Source organism: Solanum lycopersicum, chromosome 9 (assembly GCF_036512215.1).
Source record: "Solanum lycopersicum chromosome 9, SLM_r2.1".
Lineage (NCBI taxonomy): Eukaryota > Viridiplantae > Streptophyta > Magnoliopsida > Solanales > Solanaceae > Solanum > Solanum lycopersicum.
This window is the reverse complement of record NC_090808.1, coordinates 4,781,103-4,805,330: the sequence shown is the minus strand read 5'-3', so window position 1 is coordinate 4,805,330 and position 24,228 is coordinate 4,781,103. Positions and strand designations below refer to the sequence as shown.

At 28.0% G+C, this 24,228-nt stretch overlaps 1 protein-coding gene across 1 annotated transcript; it reads left to right on the top strand.

The window, feature by feature from the left end:
- The first annotated feature begins 17,227 nt into the window (after positions 1-17,227).
- LOC101251913 (suppressor of disruption of TFIIS) lies at positions 17,228-21,133 on the top strand. Its single transcript, XM_004246371.5, has 9 exons — positions 17,228-17,419; positions 18,868-18,931; positions 19,043-19,108; positions 19,201-19,298; positions 19,418-19,455; positions 19,545-19,632; positions 19,738-20,067; positions 20,162-20,227; positions 20,723-21,133. The coding sequence occupies exons 2-9, from the start codon at positions 18,883-18,885 to the stop codon at positions 20,870-20,872; spliced, it is 885 nt and encodes a 294-aa protein (XP_004246419.2). The 5' UTR covers positions 17,228-17,419; positions 18,868-18,882; the 3' UTR covers positions 20,873-21,133.
- The last annotated feature ends 3,095 nt before the right edge of the window (positions 21,134-24,228 follow it).

Sequence of the window (24,228 nt, the reverse complement as noted above, 5' to 3'; positions counted from 1 at the left end):
ATTCACTTTTTAAGATAGAGATAAGATTTGTGTTCTATTTTTCAGAATCTCACTTATAAAATTATATTAAGTTATTGATTTGTTTATCGATAAAATTGCATAAAAGTTAGGATACTTTCACTGATTTTCACAAATTATAAAATTATTTTATGGTTATGATAAAACATATAGCCTAAGAAAATTCAAATTATATATTTTGCATAAAATTTCAACTTCATATTTATTTAATTTTAAATCACAAGAAAAGTGTAGGATGAGTTTTAAGTTTGGTGCACTTTGTAATAATTTTTTTTTTAAAAAAAAAGTGTCAATTTTCTTTTAAAACATTCACGTGAAATCTACTTCGACTTTAATTATTTACACTCTTATAACTGGCTCTGATTATGACACATTATTTAATCTTAATCAAATGCTATTAGTTTAATTGATTCTCCTAATTGTTTGCTTTACTTTAATTTAAATATTAAAGCTACACCTACGGGGTCCTTAATTATTACTACTAATAATAATCGATTATTTCAATTGATAATATTGTATTAATTTTTAATTATATATTTAATCTTATTATAATTGTTTCTTTTGCAGTGGCATATCTACCCTTTTCACGTGAATTTTTACAAAAATAAATGATAAAGAAGGTGGGGAAAATTACTATCTACTTTAAATTTTCACAAAAAATTCATAGTGATAAAAGCTAATAATATTTTATTTTTTAAATCACAATACATCACTTTTCGATTTTGAATACATTTCTCAGCACCTGATATATCACGTCTCGATTTTGGATACATCACTGTTTTCCTCAATGTTCCAATACACCACGTGCTTCCCGATACATCACATATTTGTATTACGTCTCGATACATCACACATATAGTGATGTATCCGTGTAAATTGATGTATTACCTCCCGATACATCACATATAATGATGTATCCAATCAATATATCGCTTAAAGTGATGTACCCAAAAATAAGAGAGAGTAGGAAATTTTTGTAAATGTTTGAATCCTTTATCCAGTTAAAAAGACATAACGATTAGGACTGTACTAAAATAATAAGTATTTCGTTATTTTAACTAAAATTTTTTGAGTAATCCCTCGAAATATAGAGTATCAAAAAAAAGTACTGGAGATTTTCCATCAAAAATTTAAACTTAATCGAATTACAATATAATATCAAACACTAGAGGAAAAAAAAAAGAGAAAAAGAAGATTGGAATTCACTAAGCTAATTCTCAACATTTACTAGTACTGATTAAATTATATTAACAAGAGTATAATTTTCCTTCTAATGTTATTGTACATATGCTAATAATTACTAATTATACTATATATGTAAGTTGCACAAAATTAAGAGGATAAGGTTCTTTTAATTTCCATGATTTTGGCATCACTATGGATGCCAAGATAATATGAAAGAATATAGACAGGTTTTTGTATTCTTTCATATTATGTTTTTAATTATTTTTTTTAAGTTCGTTTATCGTAGACCACGAGAAATATTATAGATTTGAACTGTGTAAATAATTATTGATATTTGTATTGAGCAGTAAAAACAATTATTAATATTTGTATTAAGATAATTTATGTACATTTCACTTTTTAGAGTATAATTTTTAATTTTTTAGACCTTATTATAAATACGAAATGTTTTATGTATCTAACTGTTTTTTTATATATGGATAGGGTTAGAAGGGGGGGGGGGGGGTTTATGGACAGGTGCAGCTTTTCATACAGTTGGTGTAGCTAATGCCATGTCATAATTAAATTAAGTTTTTATAAAAATTTGAGGTGATGTGTCAATGTCTGTTTGTGGAGTCCTTTATCTGCTTTGCACATTAATTTGTGGCTAACATAAAAAAGAATTTAACTTAGCTTATTATATTAATGTTATTATATAATATGTGTACTGCAATGTAAGAATAATAATAATAATAATTTAAGGGAAAATGATCTGATATACCTCTCAATTTTGTCATTTGGAGTTAATATATCCCTCGTTATAAAAGTGACTCATATATGCCCTTACCGTTATACAAATGGTTCACATATACCCCTGCCGTTAAAAAATGGCTCGCATATACCCTTTATTTAACGGAAGTTAAAAAATTAGTTTTAAATTTATATTTATTACTTCTAATTTTTTAAAAAGACAATTATTTAGGGGTATATATGATTCTTCTATCAAAGTTTAAGGTATATTTTAATTTTTTCATAGACAAATTATTTTTGACTTCTTTTATTATAATCACTTGAGTTTCTTATTCTTATTTTGTTTTTTCTTTCATTCCTTAGTTTAAAGAAAAAAAATTAAACTATTTTTTTTGTGTATATTGTAATTTAATTTCGTATTCGAAGAAAAAATTTGATCATCTAGAATAAGTTTTACAAGAATATTAGTGAAACATAAATAAATTTGATTATCAAAATAATAATTATAAATTAGTCATTGAAACAAAGAAAAGTCAAAAATAATATGTCTGGCGAGGATTAAATTTACTCGTATGGGATTATATTTTTTTAGAAAAAAATAAGAAAAATTTAGATTAAAATTATATTTTTTTTCATTTCCATTAGAGGAAAAGGGTATATGTGAGCCATTTGTTTACAAGTAGGGGTATATATGAGTCACTTTCGTAACAAGGGGTATATCAGCTCTAAATGGCAAAATTGAGGGGTATATCAGACCCTTTTCCTGTAATTTAATATTACAATTTTCTTCATTCCAAATGAGTTATTGTGCTTCACTTTTGCTTAATTAAATCAAATTAGTTCAATATTTAACAATAAAAATTTGAAATATTGTGAAATGAACCAAAAAATATATTCGTGTGGAATGTTTCTTTGTGACAAATCAAATAATCGGTCCAACTCATCGATTTAGAGCAAGAACTATATATTTTTATAATAAGAGTATCATGTTTAAATAGTTTTAACCTATTCTTTTATAAGATTTAATAGTGAGATTCAATCCTAAAATCATTACATATACGTCATATTATAGCGTGTAATCATACATCTAATTTAAAAATTTAAATTATTTAAAAAATTACTTTTATTTAGTTAATTATTTTCTCAATAATATCAGTATCAAGATCTTATTTTCTCACCAATCTTGAATATATTACTAATACACTATCCATCAAATCACATGACCAAAAAATTATGATAATACCTTAAAAGAAAAAAATACCAATGGCCCTATCAATTTCAGGTGAAAACTTGATAATTATTTGATTTTATGGGGGAAAAAATGAATGGATGTCCTAAAATATGTTACTAAAAACTATAACCAAACATAATGTGTTTTGTCTTTACATGACCTACTATATGAACAGGACATTTTAGCATTATGCATTTTTTGAATATAATATAAAAGCAACCATGAAAAAGCCCCTAATTAAAGTGACTTTCCTACTTGGAAAAAAGCAAAGAAGAAAATAAAAACTTGACAAAACTTTTTAAAAAATAATTTATTAATCCTAATCATTTAGTTGTGTTTCTAAATCTACCTACCTAGACTGATAAATTTTAGACATAATACATATATTAGATTCTAAATTTAGTTTCAAATTTTAACTTTGACCTTCAACTTTCATAATGCACAAACAGACACTTTAACTATCCAACTTTTAAATAAATAAGCACATGAGTCCTACATGGCAAAATATACATAGGATATCACGTAGGACAAAATGACATATAGGATGACATGTAGGACATGTGTGTCTATTTGTTCAATTTTATACAAGTTTAAGTATCTACTTGTGTACACCCAAAGTTGAAGGGCATAAATGTGATTCGAAGCCAAATTAAATAACATATTTAAGTATTATGCCTAAATTATATGTCATTCTCTAGTAGTCTTTTTAAAAGAAATATTATCATATTTGTTTATATGATACTTATGAGTGTGATTTATCGGCCAGTCAGTAAATTATTGCGATTGAACTCTTTATTTAGACTAATATATTCTGTTGACGAAATTGCTAACTCTTTTTGTGAGTGGAAAGTATTATTTGTTATTAGGTTATATAATTGAAGCGTTCGCAAACTTGTGTTGTTATTAATATAAAACAATTGAATGAAGTAATTTGAATGCCCTTTTGGATTGTTGATTAGTGCTTTTTGTTAAAGTTTTCAATCTTAGTTAAAGTGGAGTAAATATGACAAATAGGCATGCACTTGCAAAATTAAAGAAACAACATAAGCTAAAATTGTTGTATGTATATACAATATATACAAAAATAATATATATATATATATATATATATATATATATATATATATATATATATATATACTATTAGTCAAAACCAAAAAGGAAAAAGAGAGGGGGGGGGGGGGGGGGGGGAATCTAATATATAATATACTGTTTGGCTTTTTGCCATGTTGGGCAATGCAAAATGTATTAAAATAAAAAATAATTTAACCACTTTTCTAACTCTTGTTATAAGGTTTTGATAGTCAAAATTAGCTAGTACTTTTTGTACTTTAAGTGGTAGTTGGATATTTCTTTAGATTTAATGCTTGATGATCATGCAAAATGCTAATTAGTTATCATTAAAATTTATTTTTAATGTAACAAAAGAAAAAAATTTATTGGATATTTAAATATACATTTCATGTTTTATTTTAATTCAGAAAGACTTGTCAAAAATTATCGATTAGATTGATCCAACCAAGAAAAGCATAGTGATTTCGAATTTTGTTTGGACTAATTAAGTTAGGCTGCCTAATTAATATTGAATCTTAGAAAGTTAAGTTTCTTTTTCAATCGACTGACATACCTTTAAATATATTTTGATACGTATAATATATGGTAGCTTGTAAATCTAAAACAAATAAAAGTTCTTTTACAATACATCGCTAACCTCTTTAACAAATACTAACAAATTTCATTTAGATACGTAGACACTATCATTTATTGTTTTTATTAGATATTTTCAATTCCAATTTTGAATAAGACTTTGTGTATATATATTCTTAAGCGCTTATTAAGTAGTTTAGTTAACAATATAAAATATGTTATTTTCTTCAATTATACACCTCACACTCAACCGAACCATGCGTAAAATTTTACATCTCAAAGGAGGTACTTTAAATGTTTTATTTATCTAACTCAATACATACTTAGACCTCATTTGTTGCACTTAATGAAAGTTTGAATCTTAATTATTCAGATTCGGTTCATTAAGTACGTTTGTTTTTTAGATCTGAATCTCAATCATTCAGATTCAGCCAGTTAAGTTCATTTATTTTATTTTTTAACAAATCTCTTAATGAGTCAAGAGGTCTGAACGAATAAGATCAGTAGGAGACTCTTAACAACATTCAGACCTATTTGATAAATTATCAAATAATAGATCATTGCTTATGTTCTATGGGCGTGTCTTTTTATCTCATAACTAAAAACTTTCGTTACTCTCTTTTGTCAATCAAACACCATTTTCTCCTCGAGAATTGTTAAGTTTTCATAAATTCTTTCAAGTATTTTTTTTTATATTAATAATTTTCTTGTATTGATGTGTGTCAAGAACATTGATTGTAATAATACTTTTGGTGTATTATTGTTTAGCAAGGTTTTTGAATGAAAAAAAAATAATAATCAAAAGTACTATATTTTGTTGAAATGAAAAATATTATGATATTTTATTAATATAATGTTTAATTTCACTTGCACATAAAACACAAACAATATTAATTATTTAGTGTTCAGATTTAGAGATCACAAATATATATTCAGTCAAAATACCATATTCTAATACAAATCTTGATATTCAAGTATACATTTAAATTCAAAACTCTTAATTTTAATAGAAACAAATGAGATCTTACAATACGATCATTAAATTTTCCTAAATTTGAATAAAAAAATATTCAATTGAAATACTATATCATGCGAGATAATTAGGATTAAGAAAAACAATAGTTAGGCATGGATTGAATGTGAGATAGCGTGTGGGTGAGAGATAATAAATAAAATAAATAATTTTTTCATCTTCAACATATATTTTTTTTCAAATATAAGAGGACAAAATTCAATAAAATGACTCAATGAGTGAGCTAGATGAACAAGAAATGTATTATGGTGTCAATTATGTGCAAAACTCCTTTTATGACAAGTGGACAAACAATATTCATGTAATATACGTGGCTTTGGTAACCATTTAAAATATTATTTTGGTTGAGTGCATCAATGATTTAAATCACTTATAAAGTTTATGAGAAAAATTTATTTGAGGCTTCAAATCATGTTATGTTTTAATTGAACATCCAAATGCATAATAAAATGATTTTATTAAATAACTTTTATTCAAAATTTTAAGAAAGTTTCAACATATTTTCATAAGAAAGTATATAAGTATCATTCAATCTATATTTAAAATCTCAGAAACATATTTATATTATATTAAAATTGAATTCATACTATAAATAATTTGTTTTATTCTTTTTCAGTCTACATGACACTATTAATCAGATAGTTTGAAAAAATTGTCAGCACACACTGAGACCACAAGATAATGTCACGTAAGCCGAAAATGTATTATGAAAATTATTTATAAAATAATTCAAGGGCATAGGTTTAAGCATTTTCCTTATTTTTATTATGTAAGCTAACCACATAAATATGTTTATATACATCAGCCTCAATTAGAATAAGTTTGAATTTTACGACTTTGTAAGATTAATGCATAATATTAAAGGAGATGGCAATATATATAGTTTAAGTGGTTAATTATCTATGAAAACTTGAGTCGGTGGGTTTAACAAAAATACTTTATTATATAATCAAATATTTAAGCGAAAGAAATCACAATCCGAATATGTAAATGAAATTTAATAATCTATTAACAAATTTAAATATTTCTAATGTGTTAAATTTTTATATTATTATTTACCATATACTATATGTTTGAAGTGCATTATTGGTCATGTCCTGCCAAAATTATGCGTCTAGCAACATAACTTCCAATTATGAGAACAATTTGAAAACCTTATAATTTTGACCTTATGTTTATCAACTTTGTAGCATTATTGGCCTTCTTAGTTGCCACTAGTTAGTTTAATTAATTATTTATAAATAAAAAATTTATATTTAGCACTTAAGATAATGACAAGTCAAAGAATCTCTTATGAAATAGGTCCTTAATTATGTACACACTAGAAAATTCAAATGTGAGTTTTAAGTGTTCCCATTGGATAATCATGTGATTAAAGAATTCCATAAACAATTTTGACTTCATGTTTATCAATTTATGAAGCAAAATAATAAAATTTATAAATTAATCCTATTTAATGACAGATAAATTTTATAGTTAAATAGAAAAGTTTGTTATGAGAACAATTTGTTAGCTATGAACCTATTAAATATTTTAGTGACGAAATTCATAGCTAATTTTAATTATTTTGTTATAGTGAATAGTAAGGTATATTTAATTTTTATTCTTGATTTTTGATAATCTAGACATGTAATAAATTTGATGGAAATGTCACTGCAAAAGGGAACAAATATAAAATGATTAAATAATTAAAATTAATGAATATATGTAAATAAATTAACAGTAACATATGAAATTTGGAGGAAACGTCACTTCAAAGGGAAAAAATATAAAATATTAAAGAGCTTAATGAAAATATAATTAAAATTATTTTTTAATTAATCAAATTGTAAATAATTTATTTTGGGGATTAAGGATCTCCGTTGCTGTAGCTTTCATAGATACCAGACTTCACCTACTGAAAGGTTACGATATTAAAATTAATTAATTAATTACAGCAAACAATTAGGAGTATCATTAAAAAAATTAATTTAATTTTTAATTATGTGTCGTAATCATAGCCAGCCAGGTGGTATTAATTAATAATTGAAGAATAAGATTTCTAGTGAAAGGGAACCAATTATTATAGAAAAATGTACCAATTATTAGAATGTGACTTTATTGTATCAAATTGCGTATTGATTTTTGCCTTTTCTTATTTAATTTAATAATATTATCATAATTTTTTTAAAAAAAATATTTGCTATTTAAAAATTTTAAAACAAAATTAATTACTCCTTTTTAATTTTACCTTTATTAATTGTATATGAAGTCTTCTATTAAATTTCTATTGCGGTGTGTGATGAACATCCAATCTCTAGCTGAAATAATTTTTTTTAAAAATGTGTAAAAGAAAAATATGTCATATATTTAAAACGAACGGAAATAATCTTGTATAATTAGCAATTTGGTAAAAATTGATTTAATAGTGTTTATTTTATATATCAATAAGAAGTGTGAAAAAAATATTTGTTAAAGACTAATTATAAGGGTCTATTTTTAGGCCTTTATTTAAGGGGACTTTTGTAGTTTGTAAATTTTACTTATAGAGTCAATAAGGCTATTTATGTTCCAATTATTGTACTAATTTATTAAACAAATCATTAATTTTTTAGTGTCATTTTATGCTTAGTCATTTTCAATTAGGTAATGGCGGCACATATATACTTTATTTAGATTCGTTCTTTTTGTTAATATATTATTTTATATTATATATTACCACCCAAATGGGAGAAACATATATATTGTTGTGTCATCGAGGAAAGGATCAAAAGATAATTGAATTTTTATATGGAGCATTAATAGTCGTTTATGTCTGTAATGTTGGTGTATTTTTGGTTTTTTTTTAAATTTTTTTTTATCTTTTTAGTATTGATTTTATTCATAACCGATGTATGAGATGTTTAATCGTCATTTTATATATTTATTAAAAATAACAACTCCATATGAAAGAATGTGAGAAAAAAAATACTTTGTTTTGTTTAATAGAAATCGTATTGCAGGAAAAGTCGAGAGGTTTATCATGATAATTTTATATACAATAGTACAATTTTTTTCTTTTCTGCAAAGTCTATGTTAAGATGTTTTTAGTTTAGCTGCAGTAATATTTCTAGTGAACAGAACAAAGTGTTTTTTTTATTATCTTCTCTCAGATAGAGTTATTATTTCTATTATATATATATATATATATATATATATAAAAAACGATTGAACATTCCTTATATAAAATTTTGGACAAAATTAATGCTAAAAAATAGGTAAAATTTTACGGGAGGATCAAAAGTGTACCAATATTGCAAATATAATAAACTATTAATGCTCCATGTAAAAACTCAAGAATCAGCCTTAATCCAAAAGGTGATGGACTATTTTAAGCCTTTCCTCTTGTGTCATGCATCATAATTTATATGGTCAAAATTAGGACATTTCTAAAATCTTAGACATTATTATATTTATATACGATCAAAATAAAGATATTTCTGAAATTTTAGACATTATTATATTTATACTTGGTAGAAAGTTTTAAATTACATCTCCTATTTACTTTTAATTCAAAATTGTACATTGTATAGATTATTATAGCGTGTGAAATGGACAAGTGTAAACTATTTTACATTTACTCATTTTCTGTTTACGTTTACTTTGTTTCTTATATTTTAAAATACATATATATACTTGTATATTCAATTTTGAAATTAAGAGATGAATTATTACTTTTTCTAATATTTTCTTTATTATTAATTATATATAGTTATTTTTAAATGTATTTTTCAAAATATTGAATTTATAATATTCAAAAAATATTACAATATAATTATTATTCAGTTTTATTTATTGCTTCTTAAAATGTATTAATCAAATATGAACAAGTAAAAATGTACACGAGATATATTTAAGTCAAATATACTAGAATACTACGTTTAACTATTTCTAAAATCATGTATTCATTCTGTCCATATTTATTTTTATGTTGTGCTTTTCGAAATTCAATTTGATTAATTTTTAAAGTTAAATTAGATTACATTATTCAATATGTTAACAAAAAATTTAGATATTCAAAAACTATATGAAAAGTACTATAAATTGCAATTTTTTGCATATCAATATGATGAAAAAATATGTCATGAAATGTTAGTCAAAGTTCTTATAGTTTGATTCTAAAAATAGAAACCATGACAAACAATAATGAACGAATAGAGTAATTTATAGAAGATCGTAATAACAAACTGAGAATACACATAACTGGGGAACTAAGATAGGAATATAATTATTGTCTATATGAAACGAGAAGAGGCAAAAGAAAATAATGTGAAATCAACATTAAATGGATGTAATTATTTCACGTCGAAGATTTCAAATTTAAATGAGCGAATAGAAAAAAATTCTACTAAAAAATATTTCTCTTTTATGAATTATACGTAACATGAATCTATATTAGCTTAAAAAAGAATAAATTTCACTCTATTGGTCAAAGTTTTTGACTTTTTGAGAAAGGTAAAAGAGAACAAATTAAACTCAAATGCTTAAAGTGCAATTATCACTAATTCTAATTAAGTTCTAATTAGCTGTATTCAACCAAGAGTCTTAATTTAATTAGAGATGTTTTTGTCCATTTGTATATTTGGTGAGTTTTACATTGTACCTTCCATCCCCAAGACCATATAGAAACAAACAAGCTCTCATATTAGTAGATTAATTACCAAAACAAACATTACTTAAAAAGAACTCTTTCTTTAATTAACATCTTAGTTGGATACTTTTTGGTAATACTTTTAAATTAATATGAAATGATCATTATTATTAGTATGGTAGGATAGTTACGATCCATCGGAGATAAAATTAGAATTTTAGATACATATTCGATAGAATTCATTAGCTTCAATCAATTTATATTTTTGTCATGAATTCCACTAAATTATTCAAGTAAGATCAGAATTCCGAATGCACTTCTGAAGTTCTTTCGTATTTAATCTAAGATATTAAATTCAATTTTTTGGTATAATACTTAAATATATCTTTTAACTTAGTCTTAATTTACATATATGTCCTTCAATTTTGCATACGCACAAGTACACATTTAAACTTGTATAAAATTGAACAATAGACACACACGTCCCATGTGACATCCTATATGGTAATTCGTATCCTATGTGACATCCTACGTGTATTATATCACATAGGACTCATGTGCTTACTTGTTCAGCTTTACGCAAGTTTAAGTGCATATTCAAAATTAAAGAACGCAAATAAATAAAAAAATGAGGTAAAGTTAATGAAACACATTTATGTACTATGTTAAATTTTTTTAATAAACAACACTTTTTTAGGACCTTCTCGATATAAATATAATTAATTAGCCAATAAAATACGAATACCAGATGATTAAACTAAAAAAAGTGAATTGATCTTTTTAGCTAGCTTCTAAATAATCAAATATGACTATAGGCTTTAATATTTGGTGGACAGCTAGATCTCACAAGTTGGAATTTAAAAGAAAATTCAAATTACACACACTTTATTTCTATATAAACCTAATTCCTCTTATTTGAAACAATGAGCTTATAATTTCACCTTCCTCATTAAACACCTACATCCATATAAAAATAAAAAGTTTGAGCTGTACACTTTGTACTTGTTGGAAAATTATGTTGTGACATTTGATGGATCATGTACATTGTAATGTTCAAAGAACTAAAGTTTAGGTCTATTTTTTTTTTTCATTTGAAGCATGTGATTAGTGAGTGTATATAGATCTTACTCACTAGCTTTTTGAATCTAATTTAGGTACATAGAGAGATATATGGACAAGAGTATCTTCCACATCATTGTCAAAGAAAGATAAGGTTTCAGACTTTATTTAAGGGCGTGACCTAATAAATAGTGAAGCAGATGAAAATCATAAAAATATTTTAATTTTTACAAAAAGATAAAACGTGATAGGTGACTTTTTTATGTCTGTTTAAGCTTTTTATTGTTAGAGTTTTTTTTTGAATTTGTATTGGTGGAAGAATATAGTAATCAATCAGAAATTTATATTTACATATATAAGTTCCTTCGAGAACAAAAAGAATTACTCTAGTAATGCGAGGAAAAATAAATTTTACAAGTAATGTTAACATTTATCCACCCATGATCCATCGACTCCCAACCCCTCGACCCACCCCCACCGACACCACACCAGTGGTTTCCTAGATTACGTATAAATATTTTTGAGAATTTTTTTTACCCGTCAAACACTGAGAAATAAGTAACAAACCATTTGCTATCCAAGTAATAAATTTCGAGAACAACATTTTCTTTATTTAATTTCCTACCAAACACAACCTAAGTCGGGACTACAACTGAAATAATCTAGCTTCAAATTTCATAAAAAAAATTGATTTATCTTATATTTGTATCGATCTTATTGTATTTTTAGTGTATAGTTTTAGTAAAATAATTAATTTGGAAAGACAAACGTATTTGCATTTCGAAAAACATGATTATTGTAAACTTTGAAATCTTCTCCAATAATACAATTAATTGTTCTTCATATAACCAAAGAGTTTTGGCTGAAAATTTTGACTTTTCACCTCTATTTGCACTTCATTGAAAATAATAATACTTATTAATTATTAATTAAATAACTATCGTGATAATACTCAAAAATATTTTAAAACCACGTTGTTATATTAATTATAACATGCATGTTGCTTTGTCCCTTAAATAATATATTCAAGTATGAACACAACATGCACATGCATGTGCCTAGACTTATATAGATTTATTTCAATGCAAAATTAAGCAGGTAATAAACATGGCTAGCTAGATTGATAATCTTCTGGATTAATCTAATAAATAAATAATTATTGTAATTTATTTAGAATAAACATGTTATATCAAATAAACATGTTATATAAAATGATAACACTTCTTAAAGGATCCTTTATTTTCCTTTCATAATAAATCTGCTAGCATTAGCCTTTCTCGGAATGTGTTAAAGACGTTTTTTCGAGATATACTCTTTCATGCTTATTTTATTTGCAAAAATAATATCATCAAATTCTTTTGGTTTCTTTTATAAAAAAAATTGTAAAAAAACAATAGAATTCTTAAAAAAAAAAAATACATATCCGATTGATCTCGATTGGATTTTCATTTTTTTGAAAAAAAAAATCAACCGATATTAATTAATGGATTTTCGTAAATATAATTTCTACGATACTTTTCCTAACTTGATTGATCATACACTTGATTTTGGCACTAACATCTTTTTCAAATGAGTTTCATATACTGAATTTGCCTGATATAATTTATGTATTTTATAAAATAAGTGAAAAATCACACATAAATAAATTTATTTAATGTGCACTCAAAAAATAATCATCGCAAATTATGCCTCTAACCTACCATACCTTCGATCTAGAAGCTTCGAGTCACTTCCATATTGTAATTAGATATATCTATGCAATTAATACTACACCTATCTAATTGTTGGAAGTATTAATTTTGAAATAATTAGAACCAATGAGTGCAATGGTTTTGAAATTGAGTAATGCTTTGAAATATTCATATAATATAAGTTAAGTACACTTTAAAATATGTATTTTGTTAATTAAGTTTGAATATTTCTCTACCAATCATCTATCCTTCATTTTTTTTTTGTTTTAAAATTTGCAAATAAATCGACAATTATTGAAGGAAGAAATTAATAAGAGAACTTTAATACTTTAAGTCGATAAGTTCAGAATATCGACATATATTGTTAAGTGAGGACAATAATGATTCGTTATAAATTTTTATTTTAAAAAAATATTTATAATTATATAATACGATCAGATAATAATAAATATGCAAGCAATAATACAAATGTACCCTCATTAGACTTTCTAGAAATACATATTATATTTTATAATTCATACCAACCAAAAATATCTATAGGACTAAATTGTCCAAAAGAAATTTTTATCAAAAAATATCAATCAAAGACTAGCTAGCATCATTTGTTATAACATTTTTTTTTTGTGGATTACTATAATTATATTATTCTCAATTTAATTTCAAATAATATTTGCCTTTTTTTATTTTTAATATATGGAGAAATTATCCATTTAATTCATAATGAGTTTAACTTTATCTTGAGTTTATGGTTGTAGTCTACCTACCAAATTTCAAAGAGAAAGGAAGAGGATCTAATTTCATCTTATTTATTAATTATAGATAAGAATTTGGACGAATATTCGTTTGAATAAAAACACCAAATTTTAAATAAATTTAATTGCAATCTTCAAAGTTGAAAATATTTTTTTATTGAATAGAGATAAAAGATGGAATATTCTGCATAATATGGCTCTTTTAGACATTATTAGTACCCTAAAAACAACACAAATCTATTAGTTTTCTGTGTGTACTTGATCAATATTAAGAACGTTAGAAAATATTTTTAACTGTAAATTTACGATTACTAACTCGTAAAATACTTATTTGAAGATATTTGTGATCACATTTTATAAGGTATTTAGCTTTGCTTGATTAATCATTGTCCTCATGCATACACATGCGTTTTTTTTTTCCAATTGGCATTGTAATAACGTGTTACAAATAATAAGTATAATAGTAATTTATACGCACATTTTTTAGTATTTGTCCCACTGAAAAAGTACGTATGCAATTAGATGAAATTTCTATTATTTGTCATAATTTTTATTTTTAGAGTTAATGTAACGACCTGTTTAGTCGTTTTGAGCAGCAGATTTTATTTCTGGAAAAACAGGCTGAGACGATGGAACCCACGACGGACCGTCATGAGCACGACGGACCGTCGAGGGGTCTCGTTTCAAAACACTTGGAAATTCTGAAAAATGGGTACTGAAATCGACTCTCTTAACTTCGTAACGGAATGGCAGGACGGACCGTCACAGACTCTTCAGAGAATTGAGTCTCTGAACTCTGTGACGGAGCAGCAGGACGGACCGTCGCAGGCACGACGGCCCGTCACAGGCTGCGTAATCCCAGGCTGGGTCAAATTTCTGTAATTATTTTAAAGGACGTTCTGGACTATTCCGGCTTATAATTATAAAGTTGGTGGTTGAATATTAATAATCCAATTTCTTGAGGGTTAAAGGGGATAACCTTAAATTAATAGGTGGGTTATTTGGTCATCTTTTATACTTAATTATATGTTAATTAGGGTAATAGAAAGAGGGTTTGAATAAAAAAAAGAAAAAGAACAGAGTGAGAGAGGGAGAAACGATCGAGCGAGAGAAAGAGAAGAACGCAGCTTTGGAAAATTGCTTGCTTGATCACGAATTCTTCGGTGGAGGTAGGTTATGGTTTTTATGCTATTCGTAGTAAACTCTTAATAGCGAATGATATGTATTAGGTAGTGTTGTAAACCCTTCTATATGCTTAATTGTATGCTTGCGTGAATGTGATTATATAATTGTGATAAATAAGCATGATGAAGCTATTGAATCCTAAGTCTTGAAAAAGAAACCCTAATCTACTTTGTTAATGATGATGCCTTAGTATAAAAGAAGACTTGATGAACGAAAGTAGTGAGATTAGGGGATCGAGTGCCACGTTCCGGTACTAGGATAGTATATGAGGATCGGAGTGTCACGTTCCGACACCAGGATAGTATATGGATCGGGTGCCACGTTTCGGTACCAGGATAGTATATGAGGATCGGAGTGTCACGTTCCGACACCAGGATAGAATATGGATCGGGTGCCACGCTCCGGTACCAGGATAGTATATGAGGATCGGAGTGTCACGTTCCGACACCAGGATAGAATATGGATCGGGTGCCACGTTCCGGTATCACGATAGAATATGGATCGGGTGTCACGTTCCGACACCAGGATAGAATATGAATCGGGTGTCACGTTCCGACACAAGGATAGAATGAGGATCGGAGTGTCACGTTCCGACACCAAGATAGTATATGGATCGGGTGCCACGTTCCGGTACCAGGATAGTATATGAGGATGGGAGTGTCACGTTCCGACACCAGGATAGTATATGAGGAGCGGAGTGTCATGTACCGACACGAGAGGAATAAAGATAATAAATCTTGAAAGATGTTAATATACTCAATCTAATGAACCTAATTCCCAAATGAGTATGATGAGGAGGCGTGAGTCCTCATTGATGAGCTTGTTGTTATGACCAAGGGTTATGGTAATTGTAAATGCCGCATGTTGAGTATTGTAGTTGATTTTATGATATTATCTGATATATACTGTTTTCTATTTTGAGTTGGCCGATGATATCTACTCAGTACCTGTGTTTTGTATTGACCCCTACTTGTATGTTTTCTTTTTGATTATTTGTGGAGTGCAACAAACATACCGTCGTCTTCAACTCAACCGCAACTCTAGCCAGTCTTCATTACTCCGGATTTCAGGGTGAGCTAATGCTTCTAGCTTGGACTGGATCTTCCTCTTCATGTCTTGATGCCTTGAAGTTTCGGCATGGACTAGCTTTTTATGTATTTTAGCTTCTAGATACTCTTAGCTTTAGTAATTTGAAGTGGATGTTCTTGTGATGATGACTTCCAGATTTTGGGGATAATAATAAATGTTTGAGTTTTAGAAGTTATTTGATTTATTTTGTTAATGAGTTTTTAAGTCTTCCGCAATGTTTTTAGTTCATTATGTTTGAAACGATTGGGGTTAGATTGGTTGGTTCGCTCACATAATAGGATAAGTGTGGGTGCCAGTCGCGGCCCGATTTGGGTCGTAACAGTTAAATTATAAGAATTTTGATTAGTATTTTAGGATGGATTTTTTAATATATTGATATGCAAAAAAATTAAATTTATGGTATAGTTTTTGAATATCTAAAATTTTTATTTAAAATATCAAATTAATATAATTTAATTTAACATTAAAAATTAGTCGAATTAAATTTCGAAAAGTGCAACGTAATAAATAAAAATGGACACGTGAAATAGTATTTAGAAGGTGGTAATCGGTTTAAATTTATATTTTCGAAAATAAATAACAACTTCGTAAAAAGAGTTGTACCTTGCAAAACACATGAATCTGAATTTAGTTGAATTCAATATAATTACCGAACGTCTAATGCAAACCATGAAAACTAAAAAAAAAATTCAATTCTATTTTGCTAATTCACTTTAAATTTTGTATGCGTCTTAAAAAATAATCACTGATATGAATATATTATCATAATATTCATATTAATATAATTTTCAATCTTACTTTTTTTTTATGAAGGTAAAATGTATTTTTTTAGTATAAAGCTAACAAGTAAAAGTAGACAAGCAAAAAGTAACATGCAAAATTAAAAAGATTTTTAAAAAAAAATAAACGAAAAGTCTTTTTTATTTTAATTGATGGAAAAATCGAAGAAAGTCCTTAGGCGGTTTTTTAATAATAATAATAATAATAATAATAATAATCAGTTATTTGCAAATTATTTTAAAATTAGGAAAAGACGCAATTTTTTGCCTATATAAACCCAACGAATGCCTTCTAATTTTCCTCCCCCTTCTTCCTTTTCTTCTTACAAGCACTACTATAATTTCACTACAGAGAAGATTTCTTTGTGAATCTTCGTTTTCTTCTCTCAAATCATCCCCATTTTGATTCTTGGTACGTTTATCTATCTGAGTTTTTCTCCATTTTCTCTAATTTTTGTTTTTGCCTACTGTTTGGTGAGAAATATTGCAGAATCTGGAATTTGTTATGGGTTTATTTTTATGTTTTTGATACTAAAGATTGTTCATTTTGATGCATATTTTGATGGGTCGGAGTTATTTTTTTTAATTTTTTCCTTCTTGGTTTATGTATTTATCTCTGTTATTGTTCTGTATATTTGTGTAATGATGGGTGGGGGAGATTGTGTTTTGATGTTTTTGATACTAAAGTTTGTTTCTTTTGATGTGTATATTGATGGGTCGAAGTTATTTTTTTGTTTTGTTTTTTCCTTCTTGGTTTATGTATTTATCTCTGTTATTATGTTATATATCTGTATAATGGTGGGTGGGAAAGATGGTGTTTTGATGTTGTCGGAACTAAAGTATGTTTATTTTGATGTGTATGTTGAAGGGTCGAAGTTATTTTATTTTTTTTTTGCTTCTTGGATTTTTTATTTTTCTCTGTTAGTATGTTAGATTATATTTGCATAATGATGATTGATGGTGAGAAAGATTGTATTTAGATGCTGTTGGAACCGAAGTATGTTTATTTTGACGTGTGTTTTGGAGGGTTGATGTTGATCTGTTGGTTAATGATGAACTTGTTTTTTGCCTTCTTGGTTTATCCATTTTTGCATAATGATGGATGAGAAAGATTGTAATTTTTTGTTTTTGAAATCAAAGTATGTTTATTTTGATGTGTATTTTGGAGGGTCAAAGTTAATTATACATGACACTGAACTAGTTTTGGTTAAAATGGTATTTGTATGTGATTGAAGAAAGAAGAAATGATGTTTTCTTGGAATTTTGATCACAGTATTTGTAATGTTAAAATTTTATTCTGTGATGAACTGTGCTGATTCATGAGTGTAACAGTTTTATGAAGAATCATGAGAAATTCAAGGGAAAAGTGTCCTGCTTTTTTCTCTTCATTGATTTCCTGGTGTTTGATGTTAATTTCTTGGATGATTATAATGATGATGTTAGTTTATGAAGTGCATTAGCTTTTCTTTATAATAATATTTGTTCTAATGATTTGTACTTTGAAGAAGCTTGTAGTTTTTCTATTTGGAGAAGTTCTTTTATTTTTTTATTTTGTGAATTCTAAGGGTCAAGGGTCCACTTTCTTTTGGCTTGATGTTAAAAACTAGTAGTAGGGTATGAACTTGTGGCTTTTGTTTTTATATGAACTTGAAATTAGTAGGGACTTATAGAATATTAGCCCTTTTCTTTCTTGTAATAATAATATCTGCTGATTCAAGATATTGTTTTGTGAAAGTCAATAATTGAGAAGCCATTATGAAGAAGTGTAGATTGAGATTTCGATTGAGTTTTCAAATTGGTTTTTGTGGATTTAGATTATCTTTGTCAACTGTTCTTACGTATTTCACTTCTTTACTCAAGTCTTTTTAGGCCAAGATGGAATATGGACATGTTCAGAGGCCAAAATACGACTGTCTTCTTTTCGGTATGTTATCTTCTCTGTGATATATTTAGTTGTTAAATCCCATTTGTTCATTCATTTCATCTTTATATATCTTTTGCTAGTTTGATGATATAAGCATTTCGAAATTTACAGATCTAGATGACACTCTTTATCCCCTAAGTGCTGGTCTGGCGAAGAGTGTTTGCCAGAATATTGAAGGTATGCTTGATTTTCGTCAAAGTTTTAAGACTACACGCCCTTTTAAAATGGTAATCTTGGTACCTAATCTAGGAATTAATGTGCTTCTGCAGATTATATGGTTGAAAAGCTTGGGATAGAACAAAGCAAAATTGAGAAGTTGGGTAATTTACTGTATAAGAATTATGGAACCACAATGGCAGGCCTCAGGGTAAAGTTCTTTCTGATTTTTTTTCTTTCAAATTATACCCTTATCAAATTTTGGTCATCCAAACGAAGTTCTATTATGACGAGTTTAACTTAATAAGACAATTCGTTTATTTTGGGCAGGCAATTGGCTACGATTTTGACTATGATGAGTACCATAGGTGAGTATTTGTAGCACTCAATTGTTTTTATACTCTCATTGTATTGTATTTGGTTATTGAACTTAAATTGAAAAATTTGTTTTCTGCAGTTTTATCCATGGTAGATTACCTTATGAAAATTTGAGGCCTGATCCTGTTCTGAGAAATCTTTTGCTAAGCATTCCCATTCGCAAAGTTGTAAGTCCATAATCACAATTCATATGCATTTATATAGCCATCGAAAATGGCTAATTGTGTAGCATTTTCTAAATGTTTCCCTTTTTTTTTTTTCCGGTGTAACAGATCTTCACTAATGCTGATAAGGTCCATGCTCTGAAAGCTCTGAGTAAACTTGGATTGGAAGATTGTTTCGAAGGGATATTATGCTTTGAGACACTGAATCCAGTCCACAAGAGCACTCCATCAGATGACGAAGATGACATTGAGTTTGTTGGATCAGCCACATCCTCCAACGCCACCACCACTAATGGCTCTGGGATCTTTGACATTATTGGACACTTCTCTCAACCTAAGGCTGGAGCAGAGTTGCCAAAGACACCAATTGTCTGCAAACCTTCAGAAGTTGCCATTGAACGGGCTTTAAAGATTGCCAACATTAACCCACACAGAACAGTAAGAAATTCAACTATTTCATTCTTGAATACTACTACTACTTCATGAATCCACTATCTTAAAGTACTCATTTGGAAAAATTTCGATGTCACAGCTTTTCTTTGAAGATAGTGTCCGTAACATTCAAGCTGGCAAGCGTGTAGGTCTTGATACAGTATTGGTGAGTAGTTGTACTCCCTTCATTTCATTTTATATGACACTCTTTCCTCCACTCCACAAATAATGATTCACTTCTATAAATATTTTGAGAAATTCATAACATCAAACTTCGTATTTTACCATTAATGTGACACCATTTAACCCCAAGAGCATGTTCAAGACAGCAAGTTCTAAGGTGCAGTTATGGTAAATGTGCAGAAGTCTTATCTTTCTTAAATTACGTCCAGTCCTACACTGGAGAAACAAAGGGAACAGTCTTGTTAGAGTAAACTCACCCCCTAGAGGGATTGTTCCTTATAGACCCTTCGCTACTGTATCAAGGAAACAGTCAACTCTACTACCAACTAACCGTACAATAGCAAAGAGGGTAACCCCACCTCTCTCCCCTACAAACAGTGCGGCATCACTCTACTACCAACTAACCATACTTTTCTATCTAGGGTCATGTAGCGATGTCCTGTCCAATGCTCAATGTGTTGTTGCTGTTACATTTCAGGTTGGAAATTCCCAAAGAGTTGCAGGTGCAGATTATGCATTAGAAAGTATCCACAACATCAGGGAAGCAATACCACAACTTTGGGAAGTAGACAGGCTGGCTGAAGTTAACTACTCTGGTGTAGCTGTTGAGACATCTGTCACAGCTTAGAATCAGTAGTACTACTATATCTCATCATCATGCTGATGGCAGAAGGAAAAAAAAATTAATCAAGAATCATGAGAAGATCCAAAATTTTCTGTCAAATTTGATTTTAAATGATGTTGATGTTTTGTTGTCATCAATTAATAACTAGCTTTTAGTATTTCCTTTCCATCCACAAATCTTGTAAATAAATTCTATATTTATCAGTCTACCTTTCTATGATTATATAATAATGAAGTTCAATTATTAATTATTCCAAAGGATAAAGTTTTGCATCTCTTTCAGCTTTATTATAATATAATATTTAGTGGGGGCTATAAACCAATCATAGCCTACATATTTTATAAAATGTTTACAAAAAAAATGTATTATTATCCAAATGACTCATCAAGATTTTAATCCAATCTTCTTTACATCGTTCGTCTAAGTATAACATAAAATGAATAATTTATTTCAAAAATAACTTGATCGTTGCAGTAAAGTGTTATTAACAAGATGGTATAACGTATCAAACATGATTCACATGGGATGGATATTGATACTAATACGTTATGTATAAAATTTAACAGATTATGATTAAGATGTATAATCAATCTGGCATCAGCACAATAATGTGGCTTGGAATTTTTTGTTATTTTTCAAGATTGTGACTAATTGACATTTTGTATAATTATAGGTTTGATGGGGTACAAAATGATGTCATTTAATGTCCCCATGTGAAGCCAAACTGATATTATTTATAACAACTATATGTTTGATTTAACATAATCTGGTTTGAGGCTTGTGTGGATGGATTGCAACTAGGCAAAATATCATTGACAAAATAATATAATCCTCCACCTTCATGTTTTTCTATTTAATCAACATATTTTCGATAAATTCGAATTGTATCATATTATCGTGAATAATAACTTTTCTCTAATTCCTCTTTTTAAACGTATCACTAATAAACTCTCGCACGACCTCACTAGGATGTCTATGATCATCATTCCGTTTATTTGTTTTTCCATTTTATCCTTTTGTCTCATTCTTCGTTTTATATTTTAATTTTGGGCAACTTTCACATATAGCAAATAAAAAATTCATATTTATATGCTATAGCAAAGTTTGCATAATTGTGCTCCATAGCAAATATAGAAACTGTATAATTCGCTATACATATACAATTAAAGCAAATTGTATAAAACAAGAAAGAGAAAGACACTTGAGCAGAGAACTATATAAAAACGAAGAGTACAAAACGAATTGTATTATTATAAGTGTATAGAACGATTATATACAATTTAAATTTGTATAAAATGAGGAAGAGAGAAAGACAAAAGAGACTTGACAAGGAATATACAATTGAATCAAATTGTATAAAACGAAAAAGAGAGAAATTAGATACAATTTGAAAATTATATAAAACGAGAAAGAGAGAAAGGCAAAAGAAATTGGGCAGGGGAGTACTTTTATTGTATAAATTATTAGTGTATAGGACGAAAATATATGTACTTGCATGTGTATATACAATTTTCTCACGCTTTATACAAACAGAAATACAGTTTATACATTTCACTTCTGTTTGTATAAGTGAGAAAGGTGAGGATGGAGAGCGAGATTTGGGAGAGTGGCGAGCGAGATCTAGAAGAGGGGAGAGAGTGGAACAAAAATATATGTATTTATACAATTTTCTCTGCTTTATACAATTAGAAATAATATTATACACTTGTGTTTGTATAAAAAGTGAGGAAGCGAGCGAGAAATTGGAGGAGAGTGGCGAGCGATATATTTGGGAGAGAGACGCCTGACAATTTTTTGCAAACGTTTACAGTGGAGCATAATTAAATCAAACTCTAGCTACTCCATTTATTTTAGGTTATTAGTTTGCTATTACATATAATTTTTCCTTTATTTTTTGTGTGGAGGGTAGATTATCAAATAAAATTAGTATTTTAATGGAATTGAAAGTTTTAATACATGTTAGGTTATTAGCATTTTAATATTAATATTTAACATATTAAATTGCTTTATTTTGGAGTTATAAGAATGAACATTGGAATGGATGACTTCTACATCATCCATTAGCATTGGTTATCCATTAATGTATTTCATTCTTAATTCCTCCATTACTCTTTGTAACCTATGTAACTCCCATTGTAACATATGTAACCTATATAACTCCCATTGTAACCTATGTAACTTCTAAGGCCATTATCTTCACTATTTACTACTTCCATTATCTTCCTATTCATTGCTAGAAAGACTTCTTGTAGTATAAATAGTGGTAGTCTTCATTTGGTTTTAAATACACACAATTCATAAGAGAAAACAAAGAGTGAAAGAGTTAGTCTAAAAGAGAATTCTTATTAGTTGAAGGGAGGTGTTCTTTTTTGTGGAGCTTTGGACTCAACTCTTGTCCAGAGTTGTTGAGTTATACTTTGTGAAGGTTGTTGTATCCTGGAGGGGACAAGTCAAAGAAGACTACTGTTGGATTGGTGAAAACATTTGCTGCAGTGGGCTTGAATCTCCTTAAAGAGAGCGAGATATCCGCGCCTCAGCCTGAAGAGATTACTTTCTTCATTTTATTTTCAATTGTAATCTTGCAATTTTATTATCTTGTAAGTTTTTTCACTAACAATTTTAAGGAGATTCAAAGATGGCTACAATTGAAAAAACCGCGGATGTCAAGATGGGAGATCTTAACAAGCCATTTCGGTTCAATGGTAATCATTTCAAGAGATGGAAGGGTAAAGTACTTTTCTACTTAAGTCTTCTCAATGTTTCTTACGTTTTAATCGAGAAGAATCCAAATAAAGAAGACATCACCACTATGAATGATGATGAAACTATTTCTCATCTAGAGAAAGTGGAAAAGTACGATCGATGGTGATTCCTATAAGTGTCGATATTATCTTCTTAATTGCCTATCTGATAATTTTTATGATTATTATGATAGAACTTACTCTAGTGCAAAGAAAATTTGAAAGGCATTGCAGAGTAAGTATGATACCGAAGAGATTGGAGCGAAAAAATATGCAGCTAATAGATTTTTTTCGTTTCCAAATGGTGGACAACAAATCAGTGGTAGATCAAGCTCAAGACTTCATCATGATTGTTGGAGAGCTTAGGTCCGAAGATGTTAAAATTGGAGATAACCTTATTGTTTGTGGCATATTGAATAAACTTCCACCTTCTTGGAAGGAATTTCAAAAAACTATGCGCCACAAACAAAAGGAAACCTCTCTTGAAACCTTGATAATGAAAATCCGCATGCAAGAAGAAGCAAGAGACCAAGATGCACTTTTACAAACAGAAGAGAACAACATCACATCGAAGGTAAATTTAATTACTTCGAATAATGCTAATCCTGAAACTCACAA